The sequence below is a fragment of the Notolepis coatsorum genome, assembly GCF_963971535.1.
Source record: "Notolepis coatsorum genome assembly, chromosome: 3".
In the NCBI taxonomy this organism is placed as follows: domain Eukaryota; kingdom Metazoa; phylum Chordata; class Actinopteri; order Aulopiformes; family Paralepididae; genus Notolepis; species Notolepis coatsorum.
Window position 1 is genome coordinate 102,456,539 of NC_140167.1, and position 27,043 is coordinate 102,483,581.

Consider the following 27,043-nt stretch of genomic DNA (forward strand, 5'->3'; position numbering starts at 1 on the left):
TCCAATGGTTTAACACTTTGGAGATTAAAGTGACCTTTAAATCCGGTCAGTCAATCCAAGTGAACTGCCTAATCCATCCACACAGACTCTGTCTCAGATTGCCGGTGCTCACCCTCCTGTTATAGCCTCTCTCTCTTTCAGTCGGCTCATTCCATCTGCTGAGCTCTCTCTTGGAGAAATGCCTCAGTTAAGACACACACTTAATTAAATTTTAAACCTTTATTTAAACTCGAAAGGCAACTGAGGTTTCCCTCATTTACAGTCGCGTTGACTGTGCATACAGAAATAAGCATAAATAAAGCATATAAAATCACACGGCTTATAAAAACACAACAAAAAGTCAAGACGAGGGTAGACAAAAGCAAGGATAGCATATCAATTAAAACACGTACAACTTGATTGACACAGGTTGGAGATCAAGGTCTTAAATTCTGCAACAGAGGGGAGAATCTCAAATTTTAAGGACTCTTGGGGCTAGATCCACAAAGAATGGATTGCACGGTGCTAATTGCACCCTTACTTACAATTCATTATGAATTGAAAAACTTGTATGAACAGATTGCAGAATGGGTACAATACAGTATGGCTCAATACACACAATTGTTAAGGGGATGCAGACCAGAGAGAGACTTTCATCTTGTTTACATCAGGGTCCCCCATTTTCAATTCATAATGAATTGTAAGTAAGGGTGCAATCCATTCTTTGTGGATCTAGCCCGGAGTTCATTCCATGAGCTTAGGGCATCATAGTGAAATGCTGATTTATCCTGTTCTGAGCAAACTCGGCAGACCTTAAGGACCAGTCAGTCACTAGAATGGGTTCCTTAGGTTCCAAATATTATAACATCCAATAATGATGTATACACAGGCCAGAGTGAGCATAGATAGTAACTCTGAAACCCAAAAATGAAACGAGTGGATTAGAAGACCAGCTTTGGACAGCCGCTGTATGGAAGCTGGTTGAACCACGGTGCGAGCTGTAGGCCCTCGCCAGCATGATCTCATTAAGGCTCACAGGGAAGTCTGCTGCATAGCAATGAAGCTCGCTAGACAGCCGCCAGGCTATAAGGGCCGCCTCTGGTGATGGATCCGCAGGTTGTTTGACAGTGCTAATTAACCTAGTATGATAATACACTTTTTTTTCACCTGAAAGAAGAGATCGTAAAAAGGCATGCATACCGTACCCCCTCTTTGTACGGGATTGACGTCATGTCTCTAGTTTGCAATGATTTGATCCTCTGTCGATGATGGGATGATGAGATTGGATGGGCAGATAGATTGATAGGTGAATAGGATAGGGATAAGTGGTTCATCCTCTACATTCAACAGTGGAATCTACATAGCTCAAGTTCCTTCAAAAAACACAATCACGGACCTGGTTCTTAGAAGTAGTGCTTTAATCATAATCGAGTATCCCAATATGAACCAGTTCAGTGCTACAACCTTCACTAAGAGCAACAGGGACGGCTGTGAAACAAACCACACGAATGATCCCTTACCACCACCACTACAAAGGAATTGCAACACTAAATCCATTTCCAATAAGCTGTTCTCTCTCATTTGCACATGAGGTCAAAATCCACTTGAGTCAAAGCCAGTTGTTGTTAATTGTCCCTTGTTTTATGTGCTTGTTGATGTCATTGAACCTTGAGAGGGGATTATACTCCTGCAATCGGGAAGTAAATATCAACCTCATGATGTCTGTCAGGAATGGACTAAATACAACTGCTGATATTGAGTTTAAAGTATCGATACCGAGTACTGATCTGATCCGGCTGTCTCCCAAAGTCCCAATATTTGTACTTAACGATATAGACCATTACTAGTAGTTGCAGGTGATTGGACCAAAATTATTCAGATTAGATGCATCTACCATTCTTCAAAAAAGGAAGACAATCCAGGAGCTTTACTTAGATTTCTGAAAGAAGTTGCACACACTTTTCTTTTTGTTTTGGTATCTAGTTTTAGCACTGAAGAAACTCTGTGATGTCAATACTCTTATTTAGTACTGAGGAAACTCTGTGATGTCATTACTCTTATTTAGTACTGAGGAAACTGATGTCAATACTCTTATTTAGTACTGAGGAAACTGTGATGTCAATACTCTTGTTTAGTACTGAGGAAACTGTGATGTCAATACTCTTGTTTAGTACTGAGGAAACTGATGTCAATACTCTTGTTTAGTACTGAGGAAACTGATGTCAATACTCTTGTTTAGTACTGAGGAAACTGATGTCAATACCTTTGTTTAGTACTGAGGAAACTGATGTCAATACTCTTGTTTAGTAGTACTGAGGAAACTGATGTCAATACTCTTGTTTAGTACTGAGGAAACTGATGTCAATACTCTTGTTTAGTAGTACTGAGGAAACTGATGTCAATACTCTTGTTTAGTACTACTGAGGAAACTCTTCACACTGAGGGTATGAGGAAGCTGGGTGTTGAGAATTCAATGGTTGAAAGCAAGAATTATCAAAATCACTGACAAACTTGTGACAGTTTCAGTCACTTTGACCGGTCAATGGGCGTCTGTGAGGGTCCCTTTTCTCTCTTTCCTTAGTAACACAATTTTTCTGTTTTTTATTTTCTGTCTCAGGACATGGACTTCGTGCGGTACATGATTAATTGCTTCAAAATCTATTACCCGAAGTTTCTGTGTAAGTACTGGAAAAGGTTGTTGAAGCATTTTATGTCAGTAGAACTTTTCAGCAGTCCTACCGAAATTCAGCAGTCCTATCTCTATCTAGGGTCATCTACAAGTAAGCTAGTGACCACTGATGTCCTTGTCGTCCTCTGTCAACACCACCATTCTTCCCAGATGTCAGGCTCCTCATTCACTTCCATTCATTTTGAGGACCTAGTCTAAATATCATACTTCATATATTCATATTCATATAAACATCAAACTATACAGAAGTATTCTGTATAATATATTTTTCTTTGTCAAAGGTACTTGTTTTTATGAGCTATTGTTGCCATTTTCAAATTATTAATAAAGGGACTATTTCTCATTTGAGGTGTAGTTTGACCAACAGTCAACTTTTCACTATCCCATCACAGAATCTTTAATCCACCAAGGCAGCGCATAACCCTGGTAACCACTCCCTAAACTTTCAATGCAAGGCAATGATGCACGGCACGGCACAGCACACTTAAACTTACTTTAATTTAACAAATAAATGCCAAATCAAACGTGTACCTTTCATTTCAGAATTGTCTTGTTGTATTGATATCCGCACAGCAGTAGTTTGTTTATACTTCAGAAGTATGATGTTTAGATTATATCCCCAAGATGAATGGAAGTGAATGAGGAGCCTGGCGGTGTTGACAGCGGACAGCAGTGGTTGCTAGTCTTTAGATAGAGGTAAGACTGCTGAAGCTTCAAGAGTTCTACTAGCCTTTAGATAGAGGTAAGACTCCTGAAGCTTCAAGAGTTCTACTAGTCTTTAGATAGAGGTAAGACTGCTGAAGCTTCAAGAGTTCTACTAGCCTTTAGATAGAGGTAAGACTGCTGAAGCTTCAAGAGTTCTACTAGCCTTTAGATAGAGGTAAGACTGCTGAAGCTTCAAGAGTTCTACTAGTCTTTAGATAGAGGTAAGACTGCTGAAGCTTCAATAGTTCTACTAGCCTTTAGATAGAGGTAAGACTCCTGAAGCTTCAAGAGTTCTACTAGCCTTTAGATAGAGGTAAGACTGCTGAAGCTTCAAGAGTTCTACTAGCCTTTAGATAGAGGTAAGACTGCTGAAGCTTCAAGAGTTCTACTAGCCTTTAGATAGAGGTAAGACTCCTGAAGCTTCAAGAGTTCTACTAGCCTTTAGATAGAGGCAAGACTGCTGAAGCTTCAAGAGTTCTACTAGTCTTTAGATAGAGGTAAGACTGCTGAAGCTTCAATAGTTCTACTAGCCTTTAGATAGAGGTAAGACTCCTGAAGCTTCAAGAGTTCTACTAGCCTTTAGATAGAGGTAAGACTGCTGAAGCTTCAAGAGTTCTACTAGCCTTTAGATAGAGGTAAGACTGCTGAAGCTTCAAGAGTTCTACTAGCCTTTAGATAGAGGTAAGACTGCTGAAGCTTCAAGAGTTCTACTAGCCTTTAGATAGAGGTAAGACTGCTGAAGCTTCAAGAGTTCTACTAGCCTTTAGATAGAGGTAAGACTGCTGAAGCTTCAAGAGTTCTACTAGCCTTTAGATAGAGGCAAGACTCCTGAAGCTTCAAGAGTTCTACTAGCCTTTAGATAGAGGTAAGACTGCTGAAGCTTCAAGAGTTTTACTAGCCTTTAGATAGAGGTAAGACTGCTTAAGCTTCAAGAGTTCTACTAGCCTTTAGATAGAGGTAAGACTCCTGAAGCTTCAAGAGTTCTACTAGCCTTTAGATAGAGGTAAGACTGCTGAAGCTTCAAGAGTTCTACTAGCCTTTAGATAGAGGTAAGACTGCTGAAGCTTCAAGAGTTCTACTAGCCTTTAGATAGAGGTAAGACTGCTGAAGCTTCAATAGTTCTACTAGCCTTTAGATAGAGGTAAGACTCCTGAAGCTTCAAGAGTTCTACTAGCCTTTAGATAGAGGCAAGACTGCTGAAGCTTCAAGAGTTCTACTAAAGTGAAATGTTCCTTTTTTTTAAAGAGTGAAGAAGGCACCACCATAATGTGTTTATCCTGATTCCCGTTCATTTGGTTAATTTATCAGCGATATTTCCAGCTGGATTAGTGTAATAAGCCTGGGTACATGTAGTGTTGTTTCTGATACAGACTCTTGTGTTTTTATTTCTTACCGTTTCAGCCAAAATGATTGTAGTGGATATGCCTTGGATCATGAATGGTGAGCTATAACCCTGTCTTCTTGTTATGTAGCCCTAGAAAGTGATGACAATTATAATAATCAGGGTTGGAAAGTAATGAAGTGCTTTAACTTAGGTACTGTACTTGAATACAGTTTAGTATTTGTACTTGACTTGAGTATTTCTATTTTAGGGATCTTAATAATGTAATTATGAATAATTACTCCAATGCCTTTTTAAAGCAAATATCCTTTTTATTCCATTGATATATCGATTAGCCGTCAATAGAAGCTCCGCACAGAACGTTTGTGTAGTTATCTTTCTTCCAACATGGCTGCCTGTAACCATTGGTAACCTCATTTGAAAGAAAATGCCTAATTTCTGTGCTGTGGCAGAGTAAGTAAAACATTGGAAAAGTATGCTATTACTGTCCCACTATGACTTGTTTACAAGATCTAGTAATAAAACACCAATGTATTACAACCGTTGTTGTTAAATAGGCATTCTGAATATTCTGTGCCAAGCCTCCACTAGGCCAGGGAGTCCAAACAACAGGCTCTAAATGAAAGGTTGACTCAGGTCGGCTTGGTGCTTGCTGGTTAGAATGTGTATTTTCAGATTTTCTTTTTTTACAGAAGAACATTCAATATCTAATACTTTTATACAATTATTTAAGTAGAAATTTGAATAGAGTACTATTTCATCACTACTTGTCCTACTGATGACAATATAAACTTGATATATTATGGTAGTCACAAGTACCATGAGTGCATACATTTGTGGCATGGGTAGATCCAGTGGGAACTGAACCCTCAACCCTGGCAGTCTTAGTGCCACATTCTGTTACCCATTTTGCTACACAGGGATCGGAAACCACAGACTCTTGGCAGGGTCGATGTCTTGCTCTACTCATTGAGCTACAACGTACTCATCCAGTCGGTTTGGACATAAAACGCCAAATGTCTTTCCATCTGCAGCTGCGTGGAAGATCGTGAAGACATGGCTGGGTCCAGATGCCATTGGCAAGCTCAAGTTCACGTCGAGAACAGAAGTCCTGGCATACATTGACCTTGAACACCTGCCACTTCACATGGGAGGAACGGTATGTTGTTCAGACTCCATAAGCCCTAGCCATTTACAATCTGTTATAACTTATAACTTGAGTATTGACGGTATTTGACAATATTTAGTTTTCCAGTACAAATTACAATGTGATATGACTGTTATAGCCAATTCGCACATTTATATATATACATATATTATCTTTCAAATGCCCGAGTTCAATTTGGATTTAGTATCACCAGGCGTTAAGGGTGTAACGGTACACAGAAGCCACGGTTCGGTACGTACCTCGGTATTGCGGTCACGGTTCGGTACGAGTTCGGTACAACAGGAAAAACATATTTATAATTATTATATATACATTTCTTTATAACAAGGCATTGGCCTGAATTATTCTTTTACTTAAATTTGTACTTATTATTATATATTTTTTTTTATGTTCTTCCATTTCATTAGTTGTTTTATTCATTTTAATTGTTTTTATTCATTTAACTTTTTATCTTTATCTCCTGTAGCACGTTGAGATTTTCACAAATATAAAGTGCGGTACAAATGGAATTTATTATTATTATTATATTTATTATAATTATTATTAAATAGAATAATTTTCTATAGGCTTGCCGTGGTAGTCATACTGGTGTCATTCTGTGTTCAGGCATCCACTGAGTAAATTAATTGCCTACTGCCCCTTTAACAACTTAGGCTTGTTAAGTTTCAGTTTCACTTGTAGAGAGGATTTAACTGCACGTGAAGCCGAGATGACATGTTACACAATAGCATTTGGATTTATCAATATTTTGGATTTAAACACAGTAGCAGTTCAACTGGAGAGGAGCTCAGATGATCAGTCCGGAAAAGTATGTACCGGCTATTGCTTTTTTTCTTCTTGATCAGCTGTGAGATCATGTCCGCGGGTCCGCATGCAGGAGATAGTTGGCGTGTGTGTTGATGACACACCAACTTTACTTGGTGTGTGTGTGTCTTTCCATTGGGCGAACAAGAAAAGGAAAGAAAACTGTAAAAATGTAATGACCCTGCTCCTGCTGTGTACAAACATGATATAATTCATTCAAGGTTTTGTTTTAGGGGGTGGCTAAGTGGCGCAGTGGGCAAGGCGCTCGCCACTAACGCAGGAGATGCTGGGTTCGAGCCCAGCTCTCGGCGTTGCTACCGGCTTGGCTGGTCGTTCATACTAACACAATTGGCAGTGTTAGGGGTGGGAAAGCCGGTGGGCGGGGATTGGACGCTGTGGACGGCGACTCCTACAGGTCGGTTGGTGCGCCTGTACTGCAGAATCGGGAAGTATCGGGGGCAGCGTGAGCCTCCCACGCGTTACTCCTCGCCACTGAGAGATCACGCTGTTCAGGTGAAAAGATGCGACAGCTGCCTCCTCGTGTACCGGAGGGGACACGTGATGCAAGGCTTCTGTCCTCACTGCAGCCGACCAGTGGGAGGCATAGTCTAGCAACGTTCAAGACAGGGGAGGGGAGAATTGGCGAGGTGAAATTGGGATGGGAGAAAAATTGAAAAATAAGGAGGAAAAAGTGGATACAAAAAAAAAGGTTTTGTTTTAGGGACACCCGACACCTGTAGTGGGGAGGGGAGACTCGCGGGGAGAAACAGCCTGCAGTGCGCATTGTTATGGTCTTGTCCACTTGTCATCGTGCATGTGTTTACAAGCTTCAACGTTTTATTCATCATCTAAATTTGGCAATACATGCTTAACTCATTCTGCGCCATCGCTTGCCTTAACACTTTGAGTGCCACAGTCGTGTTATGTCGTCATTTCGCGATCGATATTTGGATCGATATTTGGAATGGCGATCAGGAATTGGAATAATCATTTTGGAGAACATCTGATCTAAGGTAAGGAGTCTATGTTACCAGTTTTAGGATAATCAGAGCTGTCTTCACTGAGATAACAGCGTGTCCCGTGTGTGTGTGTGTGTGTGTGCTGTTGAGGAAATAAGATAATCGATTTCTCGGCTCGCTTCTATAGCGTGCATAAGTACACATATACTATCGATAATCTAGCATTTATTTGAAAACGATTCATAAATAGGCCGACAAATGACAACGTGTCTAGTGTATTCGAGAATATTCCAATAAATGCCGTTTATGACGGAATCTTTCTATTTTCCGGAAATATTCGAGAAAACGATAGCTTTTCGAAATGCTATAAAAAGGATATGAACCTATTATTTAAAAAAAAAAATAAGAGAAAGAAAATAAAATCTGTTTCGACAATGTTGACTGCAAACAAGTCATTGATAAGCGACGGGCAGATTAGACACATAGCCATAATTTAAAACATAGATTATGCGTAAACGCTATCATTGAAGTGGATGATGGCACTCAAGGACATTAATCAACGTTATGGCTGGCACTGAAAGTGTTAATGCGTGAGAGGGCGCTAGAACGCCACTGCTTTAATCAATGGGGGGGACTGCGAGATTTGCGAGTGCTTAAAATATATCTTAAATTATAGCTATGGGTCTAATACACCAGTGGTGGCTGCTGACAATTTTTTGGTGAAGCACAAATTATTATATTATATTATATATTAAATTAAATTATATTTTTAAAACATCCCCAAGGCTGCAACACCCCCAGGTGTCAGGCTCCTCATTCGCTTCCATTCATTTTGGGGACCATGTTTAAATATCATACTTCTGAAGTATAAACAAACTACTGCTGTGACGATTTCAATAAAACAGACCATTCTCAGTCAATGGTGCATGCTTTTTTTGGCATTTGATGTGTCTTTACAGATTTATGCCCTTTGAAAAATAAAAGCAGATCAGGTCAATTTGTTGAAGGTTTGATTGAGTGTGCTGTGTATCTTTGCCGTGTGTTACAAAGGGTCAGATTAAACCGAATATATATATTTATTGCTTGAGATCCCTTGTATAATATTTGTATATCGTTTGATATCCCTTGTATATTATTTGTATATATACACGGAATATCCCTTTACCTGGGTACAAACCAGAGTAATATTCGCTCTCCTATTGGACAGCGACCCCTAGGCGCCAACGACCGAGCCCCCAACGGCAAGTTCAAAGGCAACTCCAGGCATGTCTCAACATGTCCAGGGTCTGCGCAGTAATACGAGACAGAACTGAGGTTGGCACTAGATAATTCACCTTACGTATAAATACGGCGCAGGTGTACACAGCAGCACTTGTCTTCTAAAACCTTGATGCCTTCACCACGAGACAACGTGCAGTGGAGTGAGCAACTTTGCCTCTAAATAGAGCCTTGAGAACCGCGTGCGAATAGATTGCTAAAGTGTCAGAGTTTAACGCAGTACCGTTGAGTTCGACTTATTCTAATGTGAAGTAATAGTCTATCATTTATAGTGTATCGTGCGGCTACCATTCTTCAGTGACCAGCATTACCACCGGTTCGTCGTGTATATAGCTAGTGCACTTATCCAGGCTGGGCGGCCTAAACTCGTGCCCCCACCCGAGGAGTCCTAGACCAGAACCGTTGGATATGTACACCGGAGAACCTACACCGGCGACTGCAGAACCTTTTCTGGTTGGATTATATTGCTTCGGTACCGTGACTGCTGGAGCAGAGAACCGTCGACCCCACTATCGTTTGGGATCTACCCCCCGTGAGGATCATCACTCGAGCCCGCCTCTAGGAAGAGGCTGGCTAGCTGTCTTCCATGCTGTCGAGCATACTGGATTATAGCTGTTGCTTTGTCTACTGATCAAGGGAGTACTGCACTGGCTCCTGTATCTGGAACCTCGTTATTCCTCGTTGACCCAGACTTTGTACCCGAACATTCCTCTACCCCGGCCGGCCTTACACCCGGAGGGAACCCCCCAGTGTCTCCAGCTGGTACTAGTGTGCCTATGTAATTGCTATACCACAGGTGGCGTCAGTTTAGACCCATCTTAGTATTCATACTATTCTCATTGACTTACGCTCTTGACTTACTTTACGTGTGTTCTTCGCCATACAAGCGCAAGCATAATTCTCAATCTGTAACCTAACGTTGCTTGATAATAATAAATACCCTCTAAATAGTACTTTATGTGTCATTGCCGTATTCTTGTGTGGGTGTTCACCATATATATTCATGTACTGTATGGCCAGTAATTAAAGTACATAACTAGTAGTGGTTTAATATACCATACTCTTCAATACAGTCAGGGAATTGTACCCCTCAGTTACACCGTGCGTGGAATGTTTATGGAGTGGTTACCATGGTTACTTGCTGTCTTGCTGGAAGAAAGATTCTAAACATTCTGTGAGAAGTTGACAGTTGGTAACATACAAAACCATTCAAACAGTTCTTATTCTAATTTCTGATGTCTGGAAGAATATGTGAGTGTCTTGTGAGAAATGCTTCCAATCCAAACCCCTTTGAACTGTATTACAGTTGCAAACTAATTCTATAGGTTGGTGTTCATTTCTCAAAAACAACAAATAATCTGAATGCCATAGGAAAGGGCTTGATTAGTGATCACTAGGATGCTCTCCTGACTCTTCCCAGAAATATCTTTGTAATCAAAAGGCCTCACTATCACACAGACTGAACTGTTGTTTCTGTGAGTGGAGGCAACTTTCTGAGAAAACAGGAAAGCAGCTCAGCGTTGAGGGTTTGATTGATTGGTTGATTGATTGAAAATTGTATTAACAGATTGCAGAATGGGTACAGTACAGCTCAATACACACACTTGTTAAGGGGATGCAGACCAGAGAAAGACTTTAGTCTTGTTTACATCAGGGTCCCCCATTTTCAATTCATCATAACATATGACATACAGATAGACTACTGCTACATCTTTTTTGTTTTGATCCACTTTTTCTCCCACTTTCTATATTTTCTCCCATCCCAATTTCGTATCATCCAATTCAACCCTCCCCTGTCACGTACGCTGTTTCTTGCCTCCCACAAGCCGGCTGCAATGTGGACTAAGTCATACATAGCACAAGTCCCCTCCGGTACTTGAGGTAACAGCAGTCGCATCTTTTCACCTGCGCAGCTCGATCTCTCAGTGGCGAGGAGTAACGCGTGGGAGGCTCACGCTGCCCCCGACACTTCCTGATTCTACTGCGCAGGCGCACCAACCGACCTGTAGGAGTCGCTGTCCACAACGCTTGATCCCCACCCATCAGTTTCCCACCCCCTAATACGGCCAATGTGTATTAGTACGGACGACCAGCTAAACTGAAAGCAAATGTGGAGCGCTGGGCTCGAACTGACGAGCCCAGCGTCTCCAGCATTTCGTGGCGAGCGCCTTGCCCACTACGCCACGTAGCCGCCCCACAGTACTGCTACATCTATACATTTATGACATACCAGATTTGCAAATACAGTACTGTTTGTGATACAAAAATAGTCTAAAAAAAAATAGTATATACATTTGACGTAGAAACTGTACATTGGAGGTGGGTGGGGGGGGTGGGGTGGGGGAAACTGTACAACTGTACAAGCAAAACTGTACATTGGAATATCGAGGGAAACGTGAATAAGTGAAAACGAGCTGCTGAACCTCAGCCTCTCAGTCAAACATCAGCCACAACACCTGATTACTTCAGGAACCGATTTTCTCTCAAGGAGCTTCCCATAACCTTCTGACAAACTTCCTGAGAAACATCCGCCTGGCCCCAGACTTCAGGAACAGCTGGTGACCAGACAGACACATAGCATCCCTTCCTCAGTCTCCTCTCCTCTAACATGTATTTACCACCTTCCTCTGCACGAGGCCACAGATGGGTTTTATCTAACACTTAAAAGGACAATTATGCGGGTAATTCAAAAGTAAACGCACGCATTTCAGCCACACACACGTCACACTGGACGCAGCGGCCCAATATATATATATATATTTTAAATCCACTCACCATTTGATGTACTTCTTTACGAGGAAATAGTGTCCCAGTCCCTTCAGATCACTTGTAAATAAAATCCATCCTTCGATATTTCGTCCCAAGCGAGTTCAAGTCGACACAAAAGCATTGCCAACTCGACCGATCTTATCTTCCGTTGAATATTCCGTCTCGAGACGCGTGCATTAATCCTCCCATTCCCATGGAAAGTGTAAACGATAGCCATGACGCCGTGCTTCGTACCAAGAACCTTGGTGTTGTCCTCGACGACCAGTTGAACTTCTCTGCTCACATTGCAGCGACGACCAGAACCTGCCGATTCCTCCTGAGCAACGTCAGAAGGATCCGCCCCTTCCTGACAAAAGAAGCCACCCAACTCCTCGTCCAATCAACAGTCATCTCCCGCCTCGACTACTGCAATGCACTGCTCGCTGGCCTCCCGGCCACTGCCACTAAGCCTCTTCAACTCATTCAGAACGCAGCGGCCCGCCTGATCTCAAACCTACCGAAGTCGGCCCATGTCACCCCACTTCTTAGGGACCTGCACTGGCTCCCCATTGCTGCACGAATCCGCTTCAAGGCCCTCGACCTAGCATACCGTGCGGCAAAGGGAACCGCTCCCGCCTACCTCCGGTCAATGGTCTCTAACTACACACCCTCAAGACCCCTACGCTCTGCATCTTCTGGCCGCCTCAGACCTACTCCTATCCAAGCTCCGGGAGGGTCATCAAAGAGAAGTCGCCTATTCTCAGTCCTTGCCCCACAATGGTGGAATGAACTACCCACCCCAGTTAGGACAGCCGAATCACGTCCAATCTTTCGCCGTCGACTAAAGACGCACTTCTTCAACCATTATCTGAATTTTTTAAAAAAAACTATAAAAAAAAAAAAAAAAAATCTAACCCTAACTAACCGTACTGTCATGCACTTGTCCTAATAAACTAACCTACACTGTAGCACTCAACACTTTGATGAACATTGTTACTCAGCTGATAGAGTTGTGCCCTTCCTGATGGCTTGTCGTACAGAACTTGTAAGTCGCTTTGGATAAAAGCGTCAGCTAAATGACTAAATGTAAATGTAAATGTAAATGTAAATGTACCTCTCTTGCAAACTTTGAACACCCGAAACCTACAGCAGCAGACTTAAACATGATGCACGGCCAGCAATACGTGCGATTGGTTTGCATGCTCCCAGTTAACCACAGCACCTTGTCATACTTAGCTGGTAGTTGACTCAAGTTGATGTTAGGTTTTGGTCTCCCGGTTGCTTTTACTCTTAGCTTTTCTTCATAGGAGAATGTGTGAAAAGATTCCCGTAGGATCCGATCTACGATGTTTGGAGCAGCATCCATAATTCTTTGCAAAAATAATTACCTAATATAGCTATTAGCTAGCTACAACATGTTATTTAGAACTACACTACTGTCTTCAACTGAGATAAAAAAATATATATATATATATCATCAAACGATGCAGTGCACAATAAGTTGATGAAGTTCAACAATTGAATAAAGATCTTAAAATATGAATGATTATATTAGGCAAATGAATGTTCTTCTTCACTAGTCCAGTCTCTTTCCAGGCAAATTGCACACGTGAGATGATGAAACATCTAGAACATTGACGCCAGTCCAGCTGCAGGTCCGCAGGCAATGCCAGGCATTCTCTGATTGGATTTCAAGGCTGTCAGTCAACACAATGTGGTCGACCTGAACGCGATCAATCAAGTGCGCTCCGTCTCACGACCCGTCTTTTTTAAACTCAAATAGCCTATTTTGATTGGATAATTATATGCCAAACCTGTGCAACATTATTGCAGTAAGTGATTGACAGCTGTCCATTACTGCAGTCGGGTCAGAGAGCTCAGAGCTGTCACTTGCATTCACTGGCATTGTTTTTGTTCAAATTCACTGGCATTGTTCACAGAGGAAAACATTTCTAATAAAAAAATAAAATAATACGGTAATAATAATAAAAAAATATATATATATTTTTTATTATTATATATATTTTTTTATTATATACGTATATTAATAATAATATATATATATCTATATTTCTAGTGAAGTACTGCCTCACTAGTTGTCATGCAATAACCTCCACTGTAATACACCCGTCGATTATCAGCAAGTTGCTTCCAGTCAACATGTACAAAACGGATTGTTTTTTCATCTGTACATTTCCGTTTTATACCATTTTGAATATGAGTATAGTTTTGGTGATTCTTAGTAATTCCAGGAAAAGACGCGATAATAGCCATTTAGTGGAATACACTATTGTGGGCATAAAGTGTGTACTTGGCTTCATTGTCCTGTTAAAAGATGCAACAATATTTTCTATCTGTGCTGCACATGAGTCTGTACTGTTCTGTGGACACAAGTTTGTGAGTTTTACAAATGTTGCTACTAATGATGAGTAAATTACATCATGCAGGCGCAGTATTCTTGTAGTTAGCTAACATTATGCATTAGCGAGCATTGTTGCACGGCAGACCACTGAAACCACGCTAAGTAAAAAAGAGCGAAAAACATGGCTATCCGGTTTTCTTCCAGTTAACTCATTGACTGCCATCAGCTTTCGCCATCTTTACTAAATGGCGCCAGCGTTATTGACTATTTTAGCGATGTTTGTAGACCCATCGTGTGTTCTGTATTATAGCTATGGAGACAATAGTATGGCTCATTTGACAGGCATTGTTCATAGTCCATTACTGACTAATTAGTTGATTTCTACACACTGTAGTTTGTTACACGTTAAACTTTGCCCCATTTCCAAAATAATCCAGTCTTTTTCCATAGATCGTGAGATATGACACATTATATGCAATAAGCCCAAATCGTTCTGGTTGATCGCCTGAAGCTCCAAATACTCACCGTTTTAATTCAAAACTGTGATTGTTACCAAATTTACGTCCGGTAAACAACGACACTGTGATCGGTACAGAAGCATGTTTTACGTAGAGCTGCCGCGGTATTGATGTTTTCCTTACCGCACACATTTGCAAAATATTTCCTACCGCTGCGGTTATTACCGCACGCACACAAAATTTAAAAAAAAAAGTTTGAATGCATTTTTTTTTTTAGTAGTAGTCTACTCTTTATAGCATATAGCCTGCCTCTAGTCTAAATGTCTATCTTTAGAGGATGACTTTGCAGCATGAATATTGTTTGGGATTCGGCAAGCACGCATTAGTTATTGAAAGTGAAACACGGATTCGAAGTTTCCCCTCTGGTCGTGCGCAGTTCACTCGGTGTCGCGGGCAGGGGTGGTTACCCCTAACCCCCCCGACCCTTTCTTATTATTATTACTATAAAGTTACTACTTTATAATAAAGGCATTCGTTTGGTGGCATTATTATATCGTTATACGTTCAATAACATCAGCGTATTTACCGGACCATATCAAGGCAAGCAATACTCTATTCATATCTCAGTTCCTTTCTTTGCTCAGAGCGTGCTGAGTTGTCCCATTCTGCGGTCTGTTAATAAAGTTTTCAATCAGACAAGTGTATAGAACGAAGGGCTTTTATTATAACATTCGTTGCAGACAGTAAAATCATTATGTCTCGTTTAGTACTCCTGAAGAGCGATGGTAGTCCACTCCGGCGGAGAGTTAAAGCTAACATTATTAGCCGTGTTGTGATGAGCTGACATTCAGGACGTAAAAAACGTGTGACGCGTCTCTCTTCTGACCAATCAGTGGTCTGCAATGTTTCACGTGACTTTTCTGGTACCCAATAGGGTCGCTTGGAACCTCGATGGAGGAGTAGGGTATATCTGCAGAGCCGCAAGCCCAACGAGAGGAGGGTAATTTATTATTATTATTATAAAAAACAGCGGTGACGCGGTATTCAGCCTACTCTGCGGTGGCCGTGATGTAACAGCGATACCGCGGTAATCGCGGCAGCTCTAGTTTTACGTTAAAAAAAATACCAGCAAGTTACCTAAGATAGATCTTACCTCAGTCAGAAAGTACTCCAAAATGAATAAATCCCAGTCGATCCCATGGCGATCGCAATTACTGGTGTATATTGGGCATGGCTACCATACGGGAAATAATAGCTCTGAGGCACCAAATCTTCCACCGATTGCCATGTTGTGATCCACTTCTAGGCGGAAACAGCCGGAGGGGATCACAAGACGAGCGATATCCTCAGTTCCCAGTTCAAAAGGTATGCGATACTGCCACCTGGTGAGATTCGATCGGCATTGCAATTCCAACGTAGGCATATGAATCGGAGACACCTAGATGGCTCCGGCTGACAGTATAGAACGGTGATCAAAGGACCTCAGGTTTTGGCGCTCGACGCATGGCGAGATAACCCGACTTGTTAATGACAGTGGATAGCTGGCTATCAAAATAACCATTATGCACATCCCAACTTTGCATGGATGACGGTTATCACCTTTTATATTCATGCGACTTTTATAAAACATGCAACTATAAAACATGTTTTGTAGTGATGTAAATAGTATATTAGTTGACCTTTTGTAGGATACATTTTCTTTTTTACTGGCGAAGACCATGTGACTACCATGTAGGGCTATTCTTTTTTTGTATTTTATTTTTTTATAATTTTTTAAACAAACATAACAAACATGACGACACACGATAAGATATACAAGCATTATTAACAGTGCACATCCAATGAAATCACCATATAGTTAAATGTCTTATACAGGATATACCCCCAATACCTGCTATCTAATACCCTACACATTATGCTCTAGCTCGTACCCCCCCCTCCCGGACCCCCCATTGGATAATCCATCCATTATCCCTCGCTCCTAACCATGTAGGGCTATTCTATAGTGTAATTAATAATCTGATTTATAATAAAAAAGCTTACATTCAATTGCCAGCTGTCTTCCTCTCAACTTCTCGCATGGGTCTTAATGCGCTACATGATGTACAGGGGACACTTTAATTTAGTGGAGTGAAAATCGAATGTAGGTCTATTCCTTGAGTTGAATAATAATTAAGCCACAACTGCATGGCATGATGGCAGAGAGTTCAGAACCCAACTCGGCCACAAATGGGCCTTTCACACCGGCCGGGCTCCGTGCTGGAGCCGTTTCCCGAACGTAATCTTGAACCGGTCGGTGCATTCACACCGGGAGTAATTGGTTCTGTAGGTGAAAAATCGGTGCTCAGCTGGAACCAAAATTCTTTTGGTTTTTCCTTGCGAACCGTGACATCATCAGTGGGCGTGTCATATTCTAGGCTGTGAAGACGAGCGTAATCGGGGGAAAGGAGAGGGTCGGCATTGCACTCAATCGATCGATTCAACAGGAAGCGATTTGCGACTGATCTCAAAACGAGATTAGATTCAAATGTATTGTTATGATACAGCACAAGTATAATACACACCATCCAACCAGAGCGGATAAAGAAATGCTCCAGAAAAAAATATGCGTGGAGAAAGGCTTAGCGAGCCTCGGCGCGCGAGCACACACACAAAAACACACACACGCACACACATGCACTGTATACGTTTGAAATTAAACGTTCCAGCAAAGTAGGCTTCTATTATTTGAATGACTTGTTTTAATGGGTATCATAGTAGTAAGTCCTACTGTAGAACATGACATATTAGCATGACATCTGATTTATTAATGCCAATACTGGACGACGAGCGCAAAAGTGTAAACTATGGATTAGTCGGTCACAGTTAACGTCGGACCGTTTAGCTCAACTGATTAGTGCGGCTGCCTGTGGATCCTATGGTCCCAGGTTCAAATCTCTTGGTTACATAAGATTTTAATTTAAAAAAAAAATAATAATAATAATAACTTTATTTGTATAGCTTTCATACAGAAGTTGCAGCTCAAAGTGCTTCACAACAGTAAAAAATACAGGCATAAGCGAGCATAAAAAAGATAGAGAGGTAGCAAAAGTTACTTACTTACTTACGCCTATCGCTCCTTTTGTGGGAGGATAGGCCGTCGACAACAGTTCGCCAGGGTCCTCTGTCCTGTGCTTTGCTTTCCAGCTGTTTCCATGTCAGTCCGCTCTGTGTGATGTCTGTCTCCAAGTCCCTGCGCCAGGTGTTCAAAAGTTAGAGCTAGTTAAAGCCTGCCCTACCACCCGTGTCTTCTAAAATAACTGCAATCATACACTCCTCCCTTACCTCTGGTCTTGTTCCATCTGCCCTCAAAACAGCCACTCCCATATTGAAGAAACCTGGTGCAGACTCCAATATTCTAAATAATTTCCGGCCTATTTCAAATCTCCCATTTCTTGCCAAAATACTGGAAAAAAACTGTGGCAGCCCAGGTTCACACTCACCTCTCCAGCAACAATCTGTTTGAGCAATTTCAATCTGGGTTTCGATCTCTCCATAGCACTGAAACAGCCCTAGTTAAAATCACAAATGATTTTTCTAGTGGCTGCCGATTCTGGTCTCAAGTCAAGTCAAGAGTTTTATTTGTCACGGCATACAAGCATACAGTGAAATGCGGGGGGTCTTGCTCGCAACGATTGTGAAATAATACAATAATGCAATAATACAATAATAAGAATCCAATAGGATGAGAATAAGACATTTGTGCAATAATACAGTCATAAGAATAAGACATAACAGGTATATGTACATGAAGTTTACAAAAAGCATGGTAAGACATGCTAAGGTCCTGCGATAGTGCAATACACTGTTAGCTACCGATGAGGCACTGGGTCTTATGTACACTACTATACAATGCTATACTATACAATCTACAGTTATACTATGTGTCCTTATGCTAGCTTGCTATCCATCTGTTTACTATACAAGAACCACCCCCGTTCTTGTTTTTAAAGTGACCTTTCATTGTGTAAAGTGACCATGAGTGTGTGTGTGTGTTCATACTAAAGTGACTGCTAGTGTGTGAGCGTATACAGTGCGTGTGTTGTGTGTGTGCTCATGTGTGCTTGTGTGTGGAGAGTTCAGTGTTCAAGACTCTGATGGCCTGGGGGAAGAAGCTGAGCCGAAGTCTCTCTGTCCTAGTTGCTGGTGTTCGCAGGCGTTTGCCTGACCACAGCAGCTTGAACAGGCTGCTCACTATACTTATACTTCTGGATCTCTGCAGCATTTAACACCATTTCACATTCCATTCTTTTAGACCGACTAACCTCCATTGGCATCACTGGCACCCCTCTTCACTGGTTCAACTCATACCTCACAGGCCGCACTCAATATGTACAACTGAAAGATGTTAAATCACACTCTACTTCAGTTACCACCGGTGTCCCCCAGGGTTCTGTTCTGGGCCCTCTCCTTTTTCTAATCTATCTCCTACCCCTTGGCAACATCTTCAGAAAATTTGGTCTACAGTTTCACTGCTACGCGGATGACACCCAGCTCTATTTTTCCACCAAACCTGACTCTGCACTCCCCACCACCTCCCTTACTGAATGCTTAAAGGAAATTATGGTTCACACTCAACTACCTAAAACTAAACAATGATAAAACCGAGGTACTCATTGGTTCCAAATCCACCATAGCCAAATCCGACAGTTCCCCTCACCATTAACAACTGTACAGTCCCCCCCCCCCCCCCCCTCAGGTTAAGAGTTTGGGTGTCATCCTCGATAGCACACCGTCATTCAAATCCCACATAAATAACATCACACGGCCCGCTTACTTCCACCTACGCAACATTAATCGTCTCCGTCCCTCACTTACACCCACCAGCACCGCTATTCTTGTTCATGCCCTGGTCACATCCTGTCTGGATTACTGTAACTCCCTCCTCATTGGTCTCCCACACAAGTACCTCTATAAACTCCAACTGGTCCAAAACTCAGCCGCCTGAATTATTACCAGAACTCCCTCCACCAACCACAAGAAAAATTATTAAAAAAAAATTGCAGTCAGGCCACTGAACTATGAAGCAGGCCAGGACAGTGTTTCTAGTTGCAGCAGCGCAAGCAACTAGAAGTTAGATAAGATAGTTAGATAACCTAGGTGGGGAACAACCAGGAGATCACTGCAACTCACATAAGTTGGAGAACTATCTCTCTCTCTTGCTCTCACACACACACACACACACACACACACAAAAGGAGCCGCATGTGATTGGTGGAGGCGGGACCCTTACAAAAAACTGTTGTTGCTAATCATTGACACATGCTAGCCTGTAATAATCCCCCCCCAGAAAAATCTACTTTGCATTTGATATATTGCAAATATATGCCATCACACACACTGGCATTTAAAGGGTTAGAATTATACAATTCATATGTGGTGTTATGATCAGGGCTGAAGTTGAATAAAAGATTGTATTTTTATTCTCAGGGAGCCGCAGCTGATTGGCTAAAGAGCCACATGCGGCCTCGGAGCCGCAGGTTGCCGACCCCTGGTCTAGGCGGTCGGTATATTGTGATGATTATAGTTGATTCGGTTTTGAGTTCAATAGCGAGATATTCCATCGATATGAACTCACCTAGTTCTGTGATTTTAAACAAGAGCTTTGAGGAGAAAATTGCTGCGACCCCCTCCTCCTCTTCTGTTTTTTCTGGGTATTTGATGAAAACTATAGTCTGGTGGGCAGGTCTCTATCATTATTGATGTAGCTGTGTCGTTATTGAGCCATGTCTTTAATCAGATCATTTACTAAAAAAAATGTATTGTTCAGTGATCTGACATTTAGGAAGGTTAATTTTATTTGTTGGACTTGTTCTATGTCATGAGAGGAGATCTGCTTTGGCTGGACCTTGATAGCTTTGAGATTAACAGCAGGTGTACGCATATTTGATGGTGTATGGCTTGTATGGCTGACCTTCGAATTATTTTTTGGAATTTGAAGCTTCGGCATTAACCCTTTGGGTGCCGTTCACGTAGAACTACGTTTCTGTCACCCGACGGTTGAGTGCCGGAAACGTAGATCTACGTTTTTCTCATGGTATTTATTTTATTCGCTATTGCCATTCATAATTCAGCGGGGCACCTTGTGCATGCTGTTCTGAGTGTGTCTGAGCTGGCAGACGGTCTTATACCGCCCTAACGCCTTCGGCCGCTATTCCACTCCATTAGAAATGGTGTAGTTTATTTTCTCTACCGAGCTCTGCGGCGTGGGGGTGGGTCCTAAACACTCCGGCAAAACACGCGCTTGTAGGGATGGCTTGGACAACTGACCCTGCCCGCCCGTTTATGTGCAATGCCCAATAATGTTGGAGACAGGATCGCTGTGGATAACTGGAATGGCGATCAGATAATTGGATAATTATTTTTGCATTACATCAGAGACCAGGTAAGGACTCTATATATCCAATCTTGCGTTGATCTGATATTTCTTTCTCCCGGGGGGGGGGGGGGGGGGAGCGCCGCGCTCCAGGGCCCATTTCATGTATGCACGAGGAGACATAATAATGATAATCTAGCGTTGATTTCAGGAAGATTCGATAGTCAGGCGAAAAATTACAATGTGATAAGTGAATTACACACAAACGCAATTTCCGCGTCTTTTTCCTGGAATTTTTAACAGCACAATGAACACATCTGGCAGTGCCGAGTCCGACCTCATCTTAAATAACAAACAGCATTGCTTGTTTGAGAGGCAGAGTTGTTTTTGCACACAAAAAAAAGAAATGATTTCTTTTTAATATATATATTCGAATTAAATTTTCCCTTCGAATCCCATGCTCATCGAATGAAGCTTTGAAGTATTTAAGACGGCCCTAATGGCTTGTATAGTTTTTCCCATGCCATTGGCTGGTTAAGATTACTTGTATATTCTGAGAGATGGCATGGTGTTTGATTTGATTGATTTAATGCATTCATTTAATTTATACATTTATTTATCCACTGGTTGGATGGTACTTGTGCTGTATAATGACGATACATTTTAATCTAATCTTTTTTTTTTTTATCCACTTTTTCTCCCATTTTCAATTTTTCTCCCATCCCAATTTCGTATCATCCAATTCAACCCTCCCCTATCTCGAACGCTGTTTCATGCCTCCCACAAGCTGACTGTAATGTGGACGAAGCCATACATTGCACGAGTCCCCTCCGGTACTCGAGGTAGCAGCCGTCGCATCTTTTCACCTGTGCAGCGCGATCTTTCAGCGTCAGGGGTCTGCACTTTGGAGGGACTCCGCCCCCGTCGCTTCCTGATTCTACTGCGCAGGCGCACCAACCGACCTGTAGGAGTCGCTGTCCACAACGTCCGATCCCCACCCATCAGTTTCCCACCCCCTAATACTGCCAATGTGTATTAGTACGGACGACCAGCTAAACTGAAAGCAATGTGGAGTGCTGGGATCGAACCCAGCGTCTCCAGCATTGGAGGTGAGCGCCTTGCCCACTGCACCACCTAGCCGCCCTACATTTTAATCTAATCTGATCTCATTCTGAGATCAGTCCCAAATAGTTTCAGCTCTACCTGTTGTGCAATGCCAAACCTTTGAAGCTGTTTTGCACATGGCACATTTTGCCACTGTTGTGTTCATATGGTTGTGTTTACTTTGGCCTGAGTAACGCCCCCCGTTGATGACGGAGGACGGTGGAATGTTGGTTCTGCTTAAATAGGTGTAAACGCGGGCTGGTTCGCCAGAAAGCACCAAGGTTCAGAGGCTCCAGAACGGAGCCGGAGCTTGAACCGGAGCCCTGCCGGTGTGAAAGCGCAGATAGAGATACTAATTATGATACTAGTTAGAGATACTAGTTATGTCTCTCGTTGTATTGGTTCTCTTGTGGACATAATGCACAATAATAGATATTTGAATGGTTCGATCCTACTGTATGTGTTTAGGAATAGTTGAATGTCATTTTGCCCAATTTTCTAAGCCCTACTACCATTACGACAATACATACATACATACATATCAACATTTCAGTTCACACTTCAATGTAAATGTGTGAGTTGGAGGCTAATTTACATCTGTAGTCCCCAGACAGGTCAGCAACATAACAATTACAGTAAAAAAATTAAATTATAATAAAAAACATAGCTCTGGTGTGTTATTTTTAACAGTCCAAGGGTCGTGCAGGACGTTTGTGGCCAGTGTGTTCCAGTGCTGCGTAGCTCGGACAGAAAAGGCTTATTAGTTATAGCACTGGTTAGTATGGCTTACTACTAGGGATGTCCCGATTGCATTTTTTTGCTCCCGATCATGTGATTTTGAGTATCTGCCGATACCGATCTTTCCCGATCCGATCTTTCACATTAGTAACCGATTTGACGCATTTTTGTCAGAAACTGGCGAAGAAACAAGCCCCTCTGTTGCCTCAATAGCCCCTCGAGCGAGGTGGCTCACATTACATTCACCCTGAGCCCCTGAGAATGTGCTTCATACGAGAAATATTCAAAGTTTCAATCTGTTTGCACATTAGTATACATTCACAGTGTTCGACTTACGTAATGATTTTGCTATTTTCGGCATACGTCACTGTCGTGCGACGGTGTAAATCAAAGGAAATGCGTTTGTTTTGGCAAATTCTTCTGCTCTGTGCGACAATAAATAAATGAATGATGTTATGTAATTTAAAACCAAAACTAAGGCCTCAGTATGAGTTTAAGACGTGTTGTCAAAAATATCAAAAAATCGATACATATCGATTCTGAATATTTAAAACGGTTTCAATACTCATTTCCCGAAATATCGATACTTTCTGCAGTATCGATACCAGCTGGCTTGCTCGCAGTGTTCTACCGCAAGTTGTTGACAAACAGACGCATGCTGTTGCAGAGCATGCTTGCCCCTCCTCCTCCTCCCCCTCAGAGACCAACAGACACACACTGCTGCAGCCCTCCCCCTCACAGACCTCACAGTTTGTCAACAAAGATTTTAGCTCCGAATATGGCTAGTGCAGAGCCTCCGCAACTTGTGCTTGTGGATAAAGAAAACAGCAGAAGTGCTGTTTGGAAGTACTTCGGTTTGAAGTAAACGACGAAGGAAAAGCTAAAGATGCCACGATGCCCATTTGCAAGCGTTGTTACAGAGCAGTGCCAACGATACAGCTATTAGCTAACGTTAGCTAGTCGTTCCTCCGTTAGCTTATGCTAGCTAGCTGGCCACCTTTTATAATTACTTCATGGAAACGGAGTAACGTTAAGTCGAGTTCATACTAACTACACTAGTACACGTATGAACTCGACATATAACGTTACCCTGTGTTTAATTATCAGCAATCTTGTTGAAAATGTAACGTTAATAAATGCTCTGAGTCAGAGCATAGCTCCGGAGATCTCTCTCTCTCTCTCTCTCTTCAAGGTGTCGAAATTCCAGTATCGTGACAACACTAGAACACTAGTCATGTTTGTTGAATACAATTCAAAAATAATAATAATTTGACTCCCGATTTTTATTTTTTTTATCTTCTGAAAAGCATGTGATCGGCCCCCGATCACGTGATCGGATCGGGACATCCCTACTTACTACCATAGTGTGTTTATACCTTTATGATACTGTACATACATCAGATTTGCATATTTACTCACCGTCTTTGTTACATATATATTCCATTGAATCACTTGTTACACTGTATATCATTAACCTCTTAACACTTTCAGTGCCAGGCCGCGTTTTCCCTTTTACCCCGTTGATGCCACGGTCCACGGCCCATGTAACGTTAATATCGCCTAATCTATGTTTTAAATTATGCTATGGGTCTAATCTGCCCATCGCTTATCAAAGAATCATTTTCCAGTCAACATTGGCAAAGCAGATTGTGTTTTTATCGCTTCATTGCCTTTTTATAGCATTTTGAAAACCACTCTGTTTCGAAGAAAAAACAACACATTCCTAATCGCCTTTTACTGGAATATTCCAGAACGTTATCATTTGTCGTCTATTTATGAATAGTTTTCAAATAAACGCTTGATGGTCGATAGTATATGTGTGCGCACGCACGCTCGTGCCGTGCGCTGATAATCGCTGCTATTATTTCCTCATGGCTTTTACAGTGAAACAGCCATATCACATATAGTGGAAACGCTTATATCTCGATGAAAACGAGTCTGATTATCCTAACACTGATAACATAGATTCCTTACCTGACATCAGATGGTATCCAAATAGTATATTCCAATTCCCGATCACCATTCGAAAAAATCGATAAGTATATTGATCCAACATGTGTACAGTATAACCCATGCTCGCCGTGGCTCAGAGGCTCCAGAATGAACTCTGGTAACTCCGGCTGCATCAGTGGACTGGAAAATGTGGACTGGAATATTTTTTTCCCCCCATCCATTTTCATTGAGTCCATTCCAAAAGGGTGATTTACCATCTGGGAGACGATAGGGGGCGCTTTTTTCACATCTGATCGCCGGCGGCCCCTGGATCTCCAACGGTAGGCTCGCGTGATGCAATATGATTTCAGATCGCTAATAATTTTTTTTTTTTAAAAAGCCGAGAAAAGCCGTGACGTGGCTTTCAACGTCACAATCGTAAACCCGAGATTAGCCGTGAGTGGCGCTCAAAGTGTTAACAGGCACCCAGAAAAGTGGAATTTGTTTTTACTTGAACTTGAGGACTGCATACTTTTTTTGCAAAGCTTATTTTTATACTTTATGCTTTATAGCACATGCATAAACCTGGTCTCTTTTGAAATATAACATTCTGAAGTTACTAATGCAAAAAAGTTAAATAACTTTGAGTGCTAATGAAATAGACTAGAGTACAGGTTTAAACTTGAGTTGAACTTGAACTTGTGTACTCACATTTTTCTGTAGTGGTTGCAATATCCCCCCCAAAAATAGGTATAAGCTGGAAAACACAGCGGATCCATAGCCTGAAGTCTTATGTAGTACAGGTCAACATTTTATAAAAATCTGTTCAGAAATTGCTCTTTGAGAGAGATCCGGGTAAACCATGCGCCAAAAAGCGAAATGTGATTCACTTCTGGTTTTCACTCGTCAACTTTCACCTAGATCCCTTATTCGCGCACCCCCCCCCCCCCCCCCCCCCCCCCCTCCCGCCATGTGTGGTATCATTGGAAAGCTACACTCATTGGCTACAACACTGACCAATAATTTTCGCCATCAGCGGATGATTGGCAGTTCTGGAGCGTCAGGAGTCCAGGGTGGTCGCTTGACACGCGTGCGGAAAAAATATGCTCGCCTGACATATCGTCATGTAACTCGAGAACCGAGGTACGGTTTCGGTCGAGTGAGGTGGCATTCGAACGACAACAAATAGATCTTTTAATTCTGTCATTTATATGTTCGTGAAAAATGCAGCCGCTACGCTCGCAAAGTGCCGTGTCTCTGTGCGTTCCACCCGTGGGCACGTGGGCCCTAATACGGGCCGCTGCATGTTAAGAGGATTTATTAATGCACTTTACACTTACCTTTGCACTCTGGTTAGATGCCAACTTCTTTTTGTTGTAATGACAATACATTTGAATCTAATCTAACACACAAGGAACTAGGAAGGTATCTTAACACACAAGAAACTCACACTCGCAGCTCTTTTATTCCAGGACCCCTTCAAATACAGCTACCCCCCCCTTTGTGACGATGACTTCCAAACGCCCACCTGTGAGAATGGACCGATCGCTAGCGAGGAGGACGAGACGGAGAGCAAAGAGGGCGAGTCTGAGGCGAAGGATACCCTGGAGTCCAGCTTCAACTCGGAGGTCGCCCTAAAGCCCAAGAAGGTAAAAAAAAATAAAAAGGAAGTCTCCGGCTCAAGTAAGGGTTTACGACAAACTGTTCTTCACGACGCACAACTCCACGTGCCATACTGGGTCCACGATTTTATATTATCACAATATTTAGGACAAATACTTGAATAAAAAAAGATTCCTTATATTTCCATTTCTTATGAAACTGTAAACAAAATGTATTATTATTAGTAACGTGTTATAGTCTAACCATCTTGTCAGAAATGGCAATAATAACAAAAGGTTGTTGCTATTATGATTAGAGGTATAATTAAGTAGTAAATGTAAAAAGCTGATGCCACAATCAATTTTCTTTCATCTCGATGCATATTATCGCATTTTCATATTGTGCCACACTATTGTGTCACACACCTCTACTCGGTGCGCAGGAATCGCATGACTGTCCTCATTCCTTGAATGTAAAAGGCGTGAACGCCTGGGCCTCTGTGCACTCTACTTGCCAAGCTCCTAGTTCTTAGTTGTACTAAGAGTATACAGTGTGTGTGTGTGTGTGTGGGGGGGGGGGGGTGGAATGCAGTGTAATGCAGTGAGGGGAGACTGCCACTGAGACAGGATTACCTCTGCATGGGGCCTTTTTAGAAGTTCCTCATTCCATCTCTCAAATGCACAGCAGTCATTAGTAGAGCCCAGCTGATACTGGACCTTTGGGGCCGATACCGAATCTATTTGGAAGTAAAAAAAATAATTCTGATATTCGTACAAATGTTTTACCAAGGATCTATGATATGGCTGGTACCTTTTTTGGA

The 27,043-nt window shown here is 42.0% G+C and overlaps 1 protein-coding gene across 2 annotated transcripts in view; it reads left to right on the forward strand.

Moving 5' to 3' along the window:
- Window positions 1-27,043, forward strand: part of mospd2 (motile sperm domain containing 2) — a 98,613-nt gene that overhangs the window by 16,218 nt on the left and 55,352 nt on the right. For both annotated transcript variants that reach the window (XM_084310834.1, XM_084310835.1), the window contains exons 6-9: window positions 2,597-2,657; window positions 4,775-4,813; window positions 5,750-5,874; window positions 26,094-26,270. In XM_084310834.1, coding sequence (XP_084166960.1) covers window positions 2,597-2,657; window positions 4,775-4,813; window positions 5,750-5,874; window positions 26,094-26,270 — 402 coding nt within the window. The remainder of the gene's footprint in view (window positions 1-2,596; window positions 2,658-4,774; window positions 4,814-5,749; window positions 5,875-26,093; window positions 26,271-27,043) is intronic.